Source organism: Cherax quadricarinatus, chromosome 84, assembly GCF_038502225.1.
Source record: "Cherax quadricarinatus isolate ZL_2023a chromosome 84, ASM3850222v1, whole genome shotgun sequence".
NCBI classification, from domain to species: Eukaryota; Metazoa; Arthropoda; class Malacostraca; order Decapoda; family Parastacidae; genus Cherax; species Cherax quadricarinatus.
The window spans coordinates 15847120-15863150 of NC_091375.1; the positions used below are offsets into that span (position 1 = coordinate 15847120).

Consider the following 16031-nt stretch of genomic DNA (forward strand, 5'->3'; position numbering starts at 1 on the left):
ACAGGCGCGCTAGTTCCTAGGTAGGAGAAAGGACACCGGGGTCCATCCCATTCCGTTGAGGTTTCTTGGCGGTGGCGTAGTTTGCCGTGGAATCTGGATTGCCTAGGGATGTCCCGATCCCTCTCCGGTATCCCGGAGTAGCTTTGGGTGTCTTTTGGGCGACGGGTGTAGCTCTGGAAGCCACCTTTCGGATTCCGGGGGTGGTGGCTGAAGGAGGTATGCTTTGTGGCGGATATCCGGCCGCCCTCTCTTTTGTCCACCGAGGTAGCTCGGCAGATGTGAGGTTGCTATCCCAGATTGCTGGTTTACTGGCATGAAGGGTAGGGTATGGCACGGGTTCCATGCTGCATCTGCGCTACTAGCGGTGTCGAGTCCTCTTGGGCGCGGAGGGAGATTTCTGGCCCTTTCATCCCTCCTAGGAACTATCCCTCCCCGGTCCCCCCTTTTTTTTTTCTTTTTTTTATTTTTATTTTCTTTTCTTCTTTCTTTTTTTTTCTTAAAAACAAAAAGAAAGAAGTAACCTAACCATGGCAGCCCTAGTCCATGAACCTGGTACCCCCGGGCCCCTTCTTGATACCGCACCCCGTTCTGACCCCGCCTCGTCTTTGGACCACTCTTCAGACATTCCTCATGCCTCTGTACCTATTGCCGGTGCTGTTTCCTCACCCGCTTCAGGTACTGAGGCCTCGACTGACTCCTTCGATTTATCAGACCTTCGCTCTCCTCTGACTATGCTTCCGGCCTCTCCCTCTACGGTGCGGCAATTTTCAAATCGCCGACCCGTTCCACGTCGGACCAACTCTGGTCCCACGCCTAAACGTCAACGACAATTACCTGCTGATGATACTTCTCCACCTTCACCTTCTCGTTCTTCTCAGAAACGATCGACACGTCCTTCACTACCTTTCCACGCTCAGTTTCAGACTGAACAGTGGACTAAATTCTTCACTTTACGACCAACTTCCTCTACTGCCTATCTTTCTGACCATAGTATTGGCAAGGCACTCCTACGCCATGTTGGTAAAGATATTTCTTTTCATGCTCTTAAGAGCGGTACGCGCATCATTACCGTACAGAATGCTACCCAGGCTCGTGAGCTCTCTCGTCTTTCCCATATAGATACTGTTCCTGTCACCCTTGAAAAACATCATTCCCTCAATTCTTGTAGTGGTACCGTTATTCTGCCCCATACCATAGTTCAACAAAATTTCCAGACATGTGGCACCGACATTCTAGAACAGCTGGAACTCCAAGATCTCCCAATCCTCAAGGTAGACACTTACGTTCTTCCTGCCCGTGGGCGGAGACGATACCCTAGCAATGTGGCTCGTTTAACTTTTGACAGCCGAGAACTCCCATCCTCCGTTTATATAGCAGGACATCGGTTACAAGTTCGAAAGGTGATCCCTACACCACAACAGTGTAGAAATTGCTGGCGATTTGGCCATCCAGCGAAATATTGCAGATCTATCGCCGAATGCCCAGTCTGTGGTGCCGATGACCATTCTAATACGTCTTGCAATCGATCTCCCTCTTGCCTTAACTGTCATGAGGCTCACCCTTCGTACTCTCGCCGTTGTCAGGTCTATTTAAACGAGCGGGAAATCCGTTACCTCAAAGAGACAGAAGGTCTCCCTTATGCCATGGCAGTTTCTCATCTCCGCCTCCAAGGGAGACTCCCACGTGTTTCTTATTCCCGTGTTTCAAAACGTCCCCCCACTTCTGGTATCCCATCTTCTACACCCACCTCTGTGGTTACCTCTCCCATAATCACTCCTGTATCTAATCCTTTTGCTGTCCTCGGCTCAGACGTCCCTACTTCAACGCCTCAGTCTAATCTCGCTTCTTCGAGTTCTCTCTTACAAGCCTCAGTATCGACGAGACCTCGTACGACACCTCTTCCCAATCGTCCCTCTACTTCTCAAAAGTCAAAAAAAGGTCCGGTAACACCTCCTACCCATCTTCCACCTCCTCATTTTACCCTCCCTGTCTCTGTCCCTAGTTCTTCCCCTCTCACTGGCTCAGTTACAAGTGCAGAGGTTCACCCTCCTCCTCGTAATGTACCTTCCTCCCCTGTTCCCTCCCAAGTTTCTTCCTCTTCTGCCACCTCCCAGGTTCCTGTCTCTTCTGTCCCCTGCCACGCTTCTCCAGTTCCCTCCACCCTTTCGCCCCCCCCTACCTTGGTACAGTCCAATACAGTTCCAATCTTTACTCATCCTCCCCCTACCATTCCCAATATTGTCTCCCATACGACATCTCTGAATTCCGAAACACTTGAAGCAATCTCTGAATATATTGCAGAGACCAAACCATCAATGGACACTGATCCACCTTCCGCTCTTCCTCTCTCCTCTGCTCCATCTGCGCAACTCCTTTCTTCACAGCGCACCGTTCCTTCGCTGCTTGAACATTTTCCACTGCCTCCGCATGTGGACTTTTCTAACCCTTCTAGTCCGTAGGAACCCTTACCTGCGGATTTCAAGTATCTTTATCATTGCCAATCATGGCCTTTTTACAGTGGAATATACGCGGCCTCAGGGGTAATCGGGGTGAGCTTCAGATGTTACTCTCCCAGTTTGCCCCTGTTGGTGTTTGCTTACAGGAACCAAAATTACACTCTGCTGTTATTTCTCACATCTCAGGCTATAATTTATTGTATTCTTCAGATCCTTTTCCTGATGGGACCTTTAATGAAAGTGCCCTTCTTCTCCGCACTGATATTCCGTACCATCAGCTATTTGTTCATACTTCGCTGCATTACACAGCAGCCCGTATCCACTTACATAGGTGGTATACGCTCTGTTCTTTATATCTCTCTCCTTCTCGGGCATTATCTATTCCGGATTTTGCCTTCCTTGTTTCGTCATTACCGCCACCGATTCTGTTACTTGGTGATTTTAATGCCCACCATTTCCTCTGGGGAGGGTCTCACTGTGATTCCCGTGGAATTCAGTTAGAGGCTTTTCTTGCCACCCACCCCCTCCATGTTTTAAATACAGGTACTCACACCCATTTTGATCCTCGGACTCATACTCTCTCTTGCATCGATCTCTCAGTTTGCTCTTCCTCCGCCGCATTAGACTTTACTTGGTCTGTTCTCCCGGACTTACATGACAGTGATCATTTCCCAATCATTCTTACTTCCCCTTCATATTCGCCACCTCTTCGCACCCCACGCTGGCAATTTAATCGGGCAAATTGGAACCTTTACTCACACCTGACTGTTTTTAAAGAGGTTCCTTCTTCGTCCTCCATCGATGAGCTTTTACACCTCTTCTCGTCCTCCGTTTTCACCGCAGCTTCTCATTCTATACCCCAAACTTCGGGCAGGCATTCTCAGAAATGCGTGCCTTGGTGGTCTCCTGCTTGTGCTCGTGCAGTACGTTTGAAACGCGCTGCATGGGGCAGGTACCGGTACAATAGAACCACAGAGCGACTCCTTGATTTTAAACAGAAGCGTGCGATCGCTCGCCGTGTCATCCGTGACGCTAAACGCACTTGCTGGCGAGATTATGTCTCCACCATCACCTCTGCTTCCTCTATGAGTGCAGTCTGGAAAAAAGTACGAAAACTGAGTGGTAAATATTCTCCTGACCCGGCTCCTGTTCTGCGGGTTGCCGGTGTTGATATAGCAAACCCACTAGATGTTGCCAATGAAATTGGCAATCATCTGGTCCGTATTTCTCAGGGACTCCATCTATGCCCCTCATTTCTTTCCTCAAAGTCTGCCAGAGAGTTAGCACCCTTGGACTTTTCTTCTCTCAGAGAAGAACAGTATAATGTGCCTTTTACACTTCAAGAACTGGAGGCAACACTCTCAGCTTGTCGATCATCGGCAGCTGGGCCCGACGACATTCATATTCGTATGCTACAACATTTACATCAGTCAGCCCTTGCAGTCCTATTACGCCTTTACAATCTTATTTGGTCACAAGGAGTTCTTCCACAGCTGTGGAAATCCGCCATTGTTCTCCCTTTCCGCAAACCAGGCACTACGGGACATGAAACCTCCCACTATCGTCCCATTGCTCTTACCAGTGCAGTTTGCAAAGTAATGGAACGTCTAGTAAATAGACGTTTAGTGTGGTATTTAGAGACACACAACAGTCTCTCCACTCGTCAATATGGCTTTCGTAAGGGACGTTCTACCATAGACCCCTTACTGCGCTTGGATACGTATGTTCGTAATGCCTTTGCGAATAACCACTCAGTTATTGCCATATTTTTTGACCTTGAGAAGGCATATGACACAACTTGGAGGTATAATATTTTAGCCCAAGCCCACTCCTTAGGCCTTCGAGGCAATCTACCATCCTTCCTTAAGAACTTTTTAACTGACAGGCATTTCCGTGTTCGGGTTAATAATGTGCTCTCCCCGGACTTTGTCCAAGCTGAAGGTGTCCCCCAGGGATGTGTTCTGAGCACAACACTTTTTCTCCTTGCTATTAATGATTTGGCCTCTAGTCTTCCATCAAATATTTGGTCATCACTCTATGTTGATGACTTCGCTATTGCCTGTGCAGGCGCTGACTGTCACCTCCTTACAGTTTCTCTCCAGCATGCAGTCGACCGTGTTTCCAATTGGGCCACCACACATGGGTTTAAATTTTCCAGCACTAAAACCCACCAAATCACTTTCACTAGACGCTCTGTCATCTCTGATCATCCTTTGTACCTCTATGGCTCACGTATCCCTGAACGTGATACAGTCAAGTTTCTGGGCCTCCTCTTTGATCGTAGGTTATCCTGGAAACCTCACATTACCTCTCTGAAGGCAACTTGTCACAGCCGGCTGAACCTTCTTAAAACCCTTGCTCATCTTTCGTGGGGAGCTGATCGTCGAACCCTCCTTCACCTACATTCCACCCTTATTTTATCGAAACTTGATTATGGTGACCAGATCTATTCAGCGGCATCTCCTGCTACTCTCTCTAGCCTTAACCCCATTCATCACCAAGGATTACGTTTATGCCTTGGTGCTTTTCGCTCTTCCCCTGTCGAAAGCCTCTATGCAGAAGCGAACGTTCCATCCTTATCCGATCGCCGTGATGCCCATTGCCTGCGCTACTATGTACGCTCTCATGATCTCCGCAATCCTTCCATTTATAGAATGGTCACTGATATTAGTAGACATTCTTTATTTGTTCGCCGCCCCTGCTTACTCCGTCCCTTCTCTCTTCGCCTTCATTCGCTCTTGTCTTCTCTTCAACTACCACCTTTCTATGTACATGTAGCATCTCACTTTTCCCTACCCCCCTGGGAGGTCCCAGCTGTTCGAGTCTGTTCTTTCTCCCTCCCTTGCTCGAAAGCCCAACTGTCTACGGTCGCTTCCCGCTCTCTTTTTCTTGACCACTTTCACTCTCATTCTCATGCCATTGCTGTGTACACAGATGGCTCTAAGTCTTCTGACGGCGTAGGATTCGCAGCAGTGTTTCCGGACAGCGTCGTACAAGGGCATTTACTATCTTCAGCTAGTATTTTTACTGCTGAATTATATGCCATCCTTACAGCACTTATCCGTATTGCATCTATGCCTGTGTCATCATTTGTGGTTGTCTCAGACTCCCTTAGTGCTTTACAGGCTATACAAAAATTTGATACACCTCACCCCTTAGTCCTCCGTATCCAACTTTGGCTACGCCGCATCTTTACTAAGCATAAAGATATTGTTTTTTGTTGGGTCCCTGGTCATGTTGACGTACAGGGCAATGAACAGGCAGACACTGCTGCGCGGTCAGCAGTACATGACCTACCAGTTTCTTATAGAGGTATTCCATGTACGGACTATTTTGCTGTAATATCTTCCCACCTTCACACCCGTTGGCAACAACGTTGGTCTACTATGCTCGGCAACAAACTTCAGTCTATTAAACCGAGTATAGGTTACTGGCCGTCTTCTTATCACCAGTGTCGAGGTTGGGAGACTACTCTCTCCCGTCTTCGCATTGGCCATACTCGTCTTACTCATGGATATCTCATGGAGAGGCGTCTTGCTCCTCTCTGTGAGAATTGCCAAGCTCCATTATCAGTCAGCCACATTCTGTTGGACTGCCCACTTTATCAACGAGCACGCAGAATTTACCTCTGTCGTCGTCTTCGCCCCGCTGCTCTCTCTTTACCTTCCCTTCTCGCTGATGGACCCACCTTTCATCCGGACTCTCTTATTGACTTTTTGACAACGACTGACTTACTTCACAAATTCTGATACTTTCAGCCCTTTCTACTTGTATCTCTTGCTACCCTCTACCCCCGTACTATCCCCTGCCCCGCTGTTTTCTGTAACCTGCTGATCATCCCCCCTCCCTCCTGCCATCCAATTCCCTTGCTTCCTTCCCTACCCTGCAGCGCTGTATAGCCCTTGTGGCTTAGCGCTTCTTTTTGATTATAATAATAATAATAATAACATATACAGTGGACCCCCGATTAACGATATTTTTTCATTCCAGAAGTATGTTCAGGTGCCAGTACTGACCGAATTTGTTCCCATAAGGAATATTGTGAAGTAGATTAGTCCATTTCAGACCCCCAAACATACACGTACAAACGCACTTACATAAATACACTTACATAATTGGTCGCATTGGGAGGTGATCGTTAAGCTAGGCTCTGGCCTTGCAGGAAAGTTATTAAACTTATAAGATAGTTTTATATAATTGTTTTAATGGTTTGGATGGTTTCATTTTGGGTGTGTTGTTAGCTAGTATGTAAGTTGTAACTTACACAGACTGATGAATAACTTTCAAGTTCCAGCGTTCTACAGTCCTTTTCTCTGCACCTTAATAATAATAATAATAATAATAATAATAATATTATTATTTCAACAAATACATGTACAATGTGTACAGGCCTAGTTGACATCAGTGACATACTGCTATATAGAAAGCCCCTTATTATGCAGAGCATTTCGGGCAAATTAGGTCAACCATACCCCCGGCCGGGATTGAACCCGCGGTCATAGAGTCTCAAAACCGCGGGTTCAAGCCCGGCCGGGGGTATGGTTTATTTGCAATCGTGTCATTACGATTTCTTAAGTCAAATTAGGTCAATTTTGCCCCCAGGATGCGACCCACACCAGTCGATTGATACCCAAGTACCTATTTTACTGATAGGTGAACAGGGACAGCAGGTATCTTAAGGAAACACGTGGTTCGGGGGGATCGAACCACGGACCTCAGTTTATGAGCTTAGTGCGCTAGCAACATTTATTGATGTCTCTCATTTCCATCTTCCCTACCCACATAATCTTTGTTTTCTGGTGCAGGTCGATGCGGCCGGTGGCAGAGACTGGGGAGCTGTCACGGCTACGGTTCAAGATGTACTCGATGTACGCTTGGGGGTGTCCTATTGTGATTTCCCTGGCAGCCATCATTGTCCAGACTCTCCCTCCAAACATCCAGGTCGTCAGACCAGAGTTTGGCAACAAGAAATGCTGGTTTGATAGTGAGTATCATACAAGCCTTATGGATGCTGAGAATGAGTTGCCATGTAGCCTTGTTGAAGATTTCATTTGGATTTGTAACCTTATAGACCTGATAACCCAGGATAAGTCAAGGTCATGCAACATGGCATTACATGAATAAAAACGGCTATACTTACCAACAGAAAGACTTATCTGTAATAATATAGTAAGACTTATCTGTAATAATATAGTAAGACTTATCTGAAAATTTTTTTTGGGAAAAAAAAAAAAACAGCAATCTTAAGAGTGGAGTTCCATGCTACTTCTGTAGGCAGGGACCCTCGAGGGTACCTGCCTGGGGAAGGGCTCTTGATCTAGGGAATTGGATCTGTGCTCCGATTCCCCGAATTAAACCTGAATACCTTCCACACCCCTTCCCCCAGGTGCTGCATAATCCTATGGGTTTAGCCCTCCCCTTTGATTATAATAATAATTCCTGGCTAGTGGAACACAGGAGACGATCACAGATTATATACACAAAACTTGTATGTCTTAGTATATGTACACTAAGAGTACTTTAATCCAATTTTTAGAAATTAAAGTATTCATGACTGATGGTGACTAGGTGACATGCAGCCTTAATGAACTTTGTTTTGTCGAAAGGCTTTAAAACCAACATAAGTGTTGTGCCCATGGTAATTACCTACAGGACTTTTTAATTAGTAATATTCATGGAGGGAGTGTTAAAGCCTTAAAAAGGCTTTATAGCACCTGGGGAATGGGGGGGGCAGTCAGATTCGATGCCAGGAAGGGAAGAGCAAATCCAATTCATTGGGCCAAGATCCTCTCACTGGCATCAAGGAACCTCCCTTGTAGCGGCCAGCAGTAACAGCCTGGTTGATCAGACCCTGATCCACCACGAGGCCTGGTCTCAGACCGGGCCGCGGGGGCATTAACCCCCAAATCCCTCCTCAGGTACACTACAGGTGTCGTGTCTTCTGTAGCCCATACCATTATTCTACCTCTCTAAAGAACTTGCTAATAACATTTATTTTGGCACCTCTTCTTTCTATGTTTAGAGCAATGGACTCATGTTCACTTTAAGGGCAGGGATCTTACACATTTAGTAATATATCCATAGTGGTGGCGCGAATGTAATCTCAAGTGATGGTGATGTTAATAATGGTTAATGGTTCCTCCAGGAAGGTGCCTTGATACCGGTGATGGATTCGTGATCCAAGGAACCGGACTTATCCTCCCCCTTCCCTTGATCTAGCCTGAATTCCTCCCGGGTGCTACGTGACTCCGGGTTTAGTGCTTCCCGTGATTAATATAGTCGTCAATGGCATTTAATGGTTATATATACCTAGTGATATTATAGATATAGCAGTGAACCATGCCTGTGCAAGTGAGTTAAAAAATGTAGTTATGATGGTGAGTGAAAAATTAGTTTTGACCATCCATCAATGATGTGATAATTTTAAGGATTATTATTATTATTATAATCAAAAAGAAGCGCTAAGCCACAAGGGTTATACAGCGCTGCAATAATTTTAAGGAGATCATTGGAGACTGCACGTTACCACTATCTTCGTTGTACATACGCCACATGTATTTAATGTATTTAGTTTACAATATATTTGAGTGTATGTCTTTCCAGATGACAAGTCGCTGTGGGCATACTTCTACGGGTTCGTGCTGGTGCTGGTAATAGCCAATATCATCTTTTTCGCCCAGGTGGCTTACATCCTCCTGGTGGCTCAGAATGATCCCATCCTACAGCGTACACGTCAGCAGAATAGAGAAAGGTCAGTACTCCTCAGCTTCATTTTTACTATATTTTACAAAGTGACAGAAGCTTATTGAATCCTATATTATTCACTCTCCACTTGCCTGGTGCTGGCTCATCTGGCTGAGAGCCCAGGACCCTCTTGACTTTAATTTGTCCTCTATAGTGATGGCATTTTCCCACTTGGTAAAGCTTGCTGCTGGAAGAATGTGAAGGAAATTATTGTCTACATCGATCCCAGATTTTCTGTCAACTGTAGTGTTGTGGTGGCAGTCAAACCACCCAATGATGATTTGACTGATGATGAAAGACCTAGTGAATGTTGCTTGTAGATTCAGAAGTGGAGCTGAAGCGGTTCTCCCTCGCCAATTATTTGCTGAATGAGATTTGTACTATGCTGGAGCCTCATGTCTAAACAAGCTCAGTTAATTTTGAAGAACCCCCTTAGGTGTCTTTATTGTCAATCTGTGGTGGAAAGACCTTTCATTAGTGAATCCTTTCATAAATAGGACATTACACTCACTGGAGCCTTCAAGCACTTTATCAACTCCCCAGTAGGTGAAAGGTTCCATTATAAATGGAGTTCTTGTTGAAACGGGGTAATTTTGGACTATATGTTGGCTCAGTCATTCATTCACATAGAAACTATCATTGGTCCCTAGGTACCCCATTTGCAAGTGAGCATATGTGTAACTTGGGCATTGTATTTTTGTAAATAAACTATATTGTGTTAGTATTTGTTTGTTAAACTTTTAAGGTGTATTGTACTTTCAGGATGTGGTTGTACATTAAGTTGTTCCTGGTGATGGGTCTGACATGGCTTGCTGAGGTTATTTCTTGGCAGGAGGGAACGTGTGAGGCCTGGTTAGTATGGGTAATATTGTGATCTTTTTCATTAAACAAAAGTGTAACATTAATTGTATGTGGTAGAAATTTATATTTGAATTTCCCCTCAAGGAAGGTTCCTTGATGTTGGTGAGGGGCTCTTGATTTAGGGAATTGGATCTGTGCTCCAGTTCCCTGAATTAAGCCTGAATGCCTTCCACATCCCCCCCCAGGCGCTGTATAATCCTCCGGGTTTAGCGCTTCCCCCTTGATTATAATAATAATATATTTGAATTTATATAACACAATAAACCTAAAGAAAAATCATAATATTGTATTTAAACTCAAAAGGAAGTGACACATTTAAATTTATTTACAATTGGTAAAAAATCTCAGTTTGTTTTCACTAGCCGGAGATCCAAGCTGAGATATAGTTGTTCATTAAAGAATTTGCAGCCTCTTGCCATTACGATTAGGAATCATTTTATCATTTTGTAAGGTAAGTTTAAATCTCTGCCTTAGATATACACACTCTTGCCACCTTATTGTTCACTGATCACTATTGCACTGATTATCAATATTTTCCTTTGCAGGATGATCACTGACATCATAAATACACTTCAGGGCTCATCAATATTCCTGATTTTCATTTGCAAGAGGAATATGCTGCGAAGAGTAAGTGCATTTCAATGATCCTGTTATCACACTTTACATAATTTCTGAATCTCAAATCAACCTCTTTATTTAGCAACTGAGAATAATTATATAAAAGAACAACCCCCTAAATCTTGATCTCTCAGTACCAAGACTGCTGAGGTTTAATGAGTTTCCAGTTTTGAGGAGCTAAATATAATCAGGTACACTTTCCTATTATTTCCTGAAAAGCCAATGTGATAATACGCCACTTTCATACTTAGCTACAACTTCTTTTTTTAATTCCATCATGTTTCTTGCCTTCTTTATCAAATGGCTAGCATTTGGAACTTTGTTTGGCCCCATGGTGGCTTATATAGCATTTGCACTCGATAAACAAGCACAAAACACAATAGATTATTATGAAATGTTTCTGCTGAATGCACTGGGCGATGCTCACTCAATGCCAAACAAAGGCAGACTGAGTTACTCAGTGCTTGAGTGGCTGAGTGACACAGGCAGGCGGACGGGTTCAGTACGGACCATTGTCAACTTTACGAAAACCGAGGTGATGTACGAAAACTGGGACAAAATTTTGACGGAAAAAGTTGTCGAAAACTGAATCCTACAAAAATTGGGGTGTACAAAAACCTAGGTTCCACTGTATTTTTATTATTATATTTATGGGAATCTCTAAAGTCTAAACCCTTTGGGTTCACACAATATTGGGGAATGGAAGGCAATCCTCATTTTTTAACCATTCGGCTATATTATTATCACAGGTATTATTATTATATTCATGAGGGAAACACTACACTTGTGTGGGTTATACAGCACCTGAGATAATGGGAGGCAATTAAGTTTGATTCAAAGAAGGAAGAGGCGAGTCCAGTTTCATAGATCATATGATCCTAGGGGTTGAACAGCCTCCTTTGAGGGGCAGGCTATTTGTAAACCTTTTCTATATGATTATGACGTGTAGACTGAGATTATAACCAATGAGCAGTGCATGACTGCAGTGCATCAGTCTTAGAAAAACTTTTCTAATTTTTTTTTTATTCACATGGATAAGTAGTGAGAAAAAAAACAAGAACAAGAGCTATTAAGAAAAAGAAGAAAAACTCTAGATGTGTGTCTGTATATATATACATGTATATGCATGTGCATGCCTGTGTAGTGTGACCTAAGTGTAAGTAGAAGTAGCAAGATATACCTGTTATCCAGCATGTTTATGAGACAAAAAAGACACCGGCAATCCTACCATCATATTAAACAGTTTCAAAGGTCTGTTTCACAGTCGCCTGGCAGGGCGGTAGTACCTCCCTGGGTGGTTGCTGTCTACCAACCTACTACCTTGGGGGTTATGGTGAGCAGCAACCTTAAACCAAGACAGCAATGCCTAAGTGTACATAATAAGGCAAACAGATTACTGGGATTTATATCAAGAAGTGTAAGCAACAGAAGTCCAGAGGTTATAGTACAGCTTTATACATCATTAGTAAGGCCTCACCTAGATTATGCAGTTCAGTTCTGGTCTCCATATTACAGAATGGATATAAATTCGTAATGATTTTAGGTATACTTCATCAAGGACAGGAAGCTTATGGCTTTTCAAGGTCCTCTTAGTCATCCATCCAATTACTAGCCAGACCCAGTCATGCTTAACAAGCCTCACCAAGCAACATGCACATCATTTCCACCACCACATACTGGGAGGCCTCTGCTTTTTACCACTGTATCTCTGCCATTGATGAATGAGGTCACCTAGTCCAAATCTTTGTACTTTTTTGTGCATGTACTGTACATATAATACAGTAATAGTTTTGGATACCAAAAAGCAATTCTTCTTCTTTCAACGTACCAGCCGTATCCCACTGAGGTGGGGTGGCCCAAAAGAAAAAACTGAAGTTTCTCCTTTTAAATTTAGTAATATATACAGGAGAAGGGGTTACTAGCCCCTTGCTCCCGGCATTTTAGTCGCCTCTTACGACGCGCATGGCTTACAGAGGAAGAATTCTGTTCCACTTCCCCATGGAGATAAGAGGAAATAAACAAGAACAAGAATTAGAAAGAAAATAGAAGAAAACCCAGAGGGGTGTGTATATATATGCTTGTACATGTATGTTTAGTGTGACCTAAGTGTAAGTAGAAGCAGCAAGACTTGCCTGTAATCTTGCATATTTATGAGACAGACAAAAGACACCAGCAATCCTACCATCAGTTTGGTTCATCAAATTAGTTATGAAGGAAGAACAATGTGCTTGTATTTTTAATACATAAATAAATATAAATATGCTGTATGCCTTACTAATACAGGGTGTTTTTATCTAGATCCGCAACAACTGGGAGCCATACTTGCGTCGTGTGAAAGAATTCTTTGGTTCATCCCGTCAGTCACAGTCTAAAACGGGTAAACGTAGCCAGGAGAGTACCTCATTCAGCTCATCTGTGAATCGACCAAGTCATTCAGCAGCCTCGCAGAGGACTGTCCAGAGCCAGATCTCTTTTGATCCATCATCTGCTTCAAGGTCAGTTTAGTTAAAGAAAATTAAATCCATAAACGAGGTTGTACTAAAAAGTTCACAAAAAATATTCATCACTCCCTAACATACGTATTACTTGAAGGAGAGATCTGCTTTACTACACTTGCTAATGTTTATGCCTACATTGTGCTTATGCTATCCTTGAATAATAATATTTATTATTGTAAGTGTTTTGTAACTACAGTATTACATAAAAAACAGGTACTGTTCAGATAAATTTCTTTTTAGATTACTCTACTGTCATAGCTTATCTGTCTTAATATACAATACTGTAATAACAGCATAATACATACAGTTGAGGCAGAATGTATGTTGTATTGCTATATGTAATTATGCATGAGTAATTCAGGATGGACTACAATGTGTAATTTCTTCTCTAATTTGTAAGTTAATTGTTAATTGTTCCAATCGTAGTGTTGTGACTTATTCTTCATCCACACAGGAAGTTGTCAGCATCATCTCTAGTATCTACCACTGGTGCCCAAATTCACTCTCCCAACTCCATCTCAATGGACACCATCAATGAAGTTACCAGCCCAGAAGGTGAACAAGCTGAGAAAAGTAATGCATCACCTGAAGAAAGCACTTGTTTGCCTATTGCTATAAATCCTTGGAATGTGAGTGAAAGCACATCCACTAACAGTATTACCACTGGTGATCAGTGCACTCCCATGAGTGAATTAAACTCTGTTGTTGAGCACATGGATGATGATTGCCTACCTAACAGCAACGATGAGCCAACTCTGTCATCTGTCAAGGAGGCTTCCTTGAGATTATCTAATGAGGATGTTCCTACAAGTCAGATAGATCACAAGGAGTCTGCATCAATCAGAGATGGTGAGAGAGAAGTGCCTTCCAGAAGTGTAAAGGAAGCTACACATCAGACAGAGAGTGAAAATACTACTCAACAGAGAAAGTGTGTGAATGCTGCCCCAGCCAAAACCACAGAAAATGCCACTGTAAAGACCCATGATGATACTGAAATTTTTGGTATAGGTAATGGGTCTGTGCCACCAAGGCATCACAGAGCATTTACCACAGACGATGAGGATGATCAGCCTGTAGATGTGTGATAAGTGTTCTTGTTTGGACTTTGCCAGTACAGTATTTCTTAAATAAATATGAATTATAGCTACAGTAATTTTATAATTTCCGAGAATCATTATTTAAAATAACTGTGTACAGTATATAATTTCATATACACTGTTATATATACATATATAATTAATGTTAATTCTAATGAGCCAGGTTTACCATAGATATGTTGGAAACCACACATTTTGTGCAGTTTCTTAGGGTTACACTTCTGTAAAAGAAATTAGTTAAACTATGTGACATATTGTAAATTAGATTATTATTACATTCAACGAGAGTGTTAAATCTGTAGGTGTCATACAGCACCTAGGGAAATGGGAGCCAAAAATACAGTAACTGTATTTATCTGATGAAGATTAATGTAGTGGATTATGTTTCAATGTACCTTGTATAAATCAGTGAAATTACAATAGCTGACCAGTAAATGTACATGAATTAATGTTAATATACTTTCGAACAACTGCAGGCATCCAGTCTTTGCGTATCTCGTTGATTCATAAAATCTTTTAAATATACTTCTAAAACACATTTACATATACCATATGTCTGGAAATGTGGTACAGTATATATTAGTGGAATAAAAGTGTTATTCGCAAAATTATATTGAAATTAAGAAGATAAGGCTTACATATGTATTAATGATTTATTCAGAATATTCATGTGCTGTGAACTGGAAATATCATAGAGGATTATGTGGAAAGTCTTGAGTAATTTTTTTTTAATCTCAGCAGCTATCTCCTGCCAAGGCAGGGTCACAGGAAAGAAAACACATCCACTTTCATTAATTCAATCACTGTCTTGCTAGAAGTGTGCTGACTGCAGTACTCCCACCCATTCCTCAGAGCACAGGCACTGCCTTTTCCACTTCCAGAATCCAAGTCTAGCTAGCCAGTTTTCCTGAATCCCTTCATAAAAGTTACACACTCCAACAGCATATTCATTAAAAAAAAAAAAAAACACTTGTCCCCATTTAGTCCTGTCTAACAAGCTCATATAAGCCTGCTGGATGCTCAAGCCTTAGAACTCATTGCCTCTTTTGTTTTTCCTTTCCCTGTAAACATTCCTGAGACAATCCCTACTCCTACTTTCCACCCTACATTTATAGTCTCTGTCATCCTATCCACTCCATACTCTCAACATGCCCAACTCCCTCCCTCAGTGCAAACAGTTGGTACATTTCTCATTATAATTATATGCATGCACTACATACTTACATACAAATACATGTACCCTGGTGGTAGACAGATAATGTGTTAAAAACTTATGTATACTGTATATATGAAAGCAGCCAGCATATGGAAAGACATTATAGAATTCTATAGCGAGCTGTGTCTGTATGAACACTCAGTACAGTGTGAGCGGAATGAAATTATAGTTACCACTTGATTATTGAAACAAGATTGATGGTAGTACTTGATGTTAATAGAAGCAAATCATACTTAATATTTTTACTGAATGCTTTATAAAAAATTTTCTTTATCAAGAAAGATAATTTTTCACCAAGGAATTGTAAAAGTATTTGGTGGCAGTAAAAAGCAGTCTACATTGGATGTACATTTATTCAGTATTTACTGTTCAGTTATTTTGTATGTATTACTGAAGTTTTGCCACATCATTCAACCTGTCCTGATGCAACAGTTGTTTCTGTAGATACAGTACCCGAGTGTGTATAATTGTTCTCAAGTTAGAGCAAAAATCAATAGTACCTTTCAGTGATATAGCCTCTGGCTTCACGTTATTCACTGGC

General features: G+C 42.4%; 1 protein-coding gene across 1 annotated transcript in view; it reads left to right on the plus strand.

Annotated features, from left to right (window-relative positions):
* LOC138850908 (probable G-protein coupled receptor Mth-like 1) overlaps positions 1-14751 on the plus strand; it is a 51861-nt gene extending 37110 nt beyond the window's left edge. Inside the window, exons 4-9 of the mRNA XM_070103199.1 lie at positions 7262-7440; positions 9060-9207; positions 9963-10052; positions 10607-10688; positions 12978-13174; positions 13632-14751. Coding sequence (XP_069959300.1) covers positions 7262-7440; positions 9060-9207; positions 9963-10052; positions 10607-10688; positions 12978-13174; positions 13632-14262 — 1327 coding nt within the window. The 3' untranslated portion in view covers positions 14263-14751. The remainder of the gene's footprint in view (positions 1-7261; positions 7441-9059; positions 9208-9962; positions 10053-10606; positions 10689-12977; positions 13175-13631) is intronic.
* The last annotated feature ends 1280 nt before the right edge of the window (positions 14752-16031 follow it).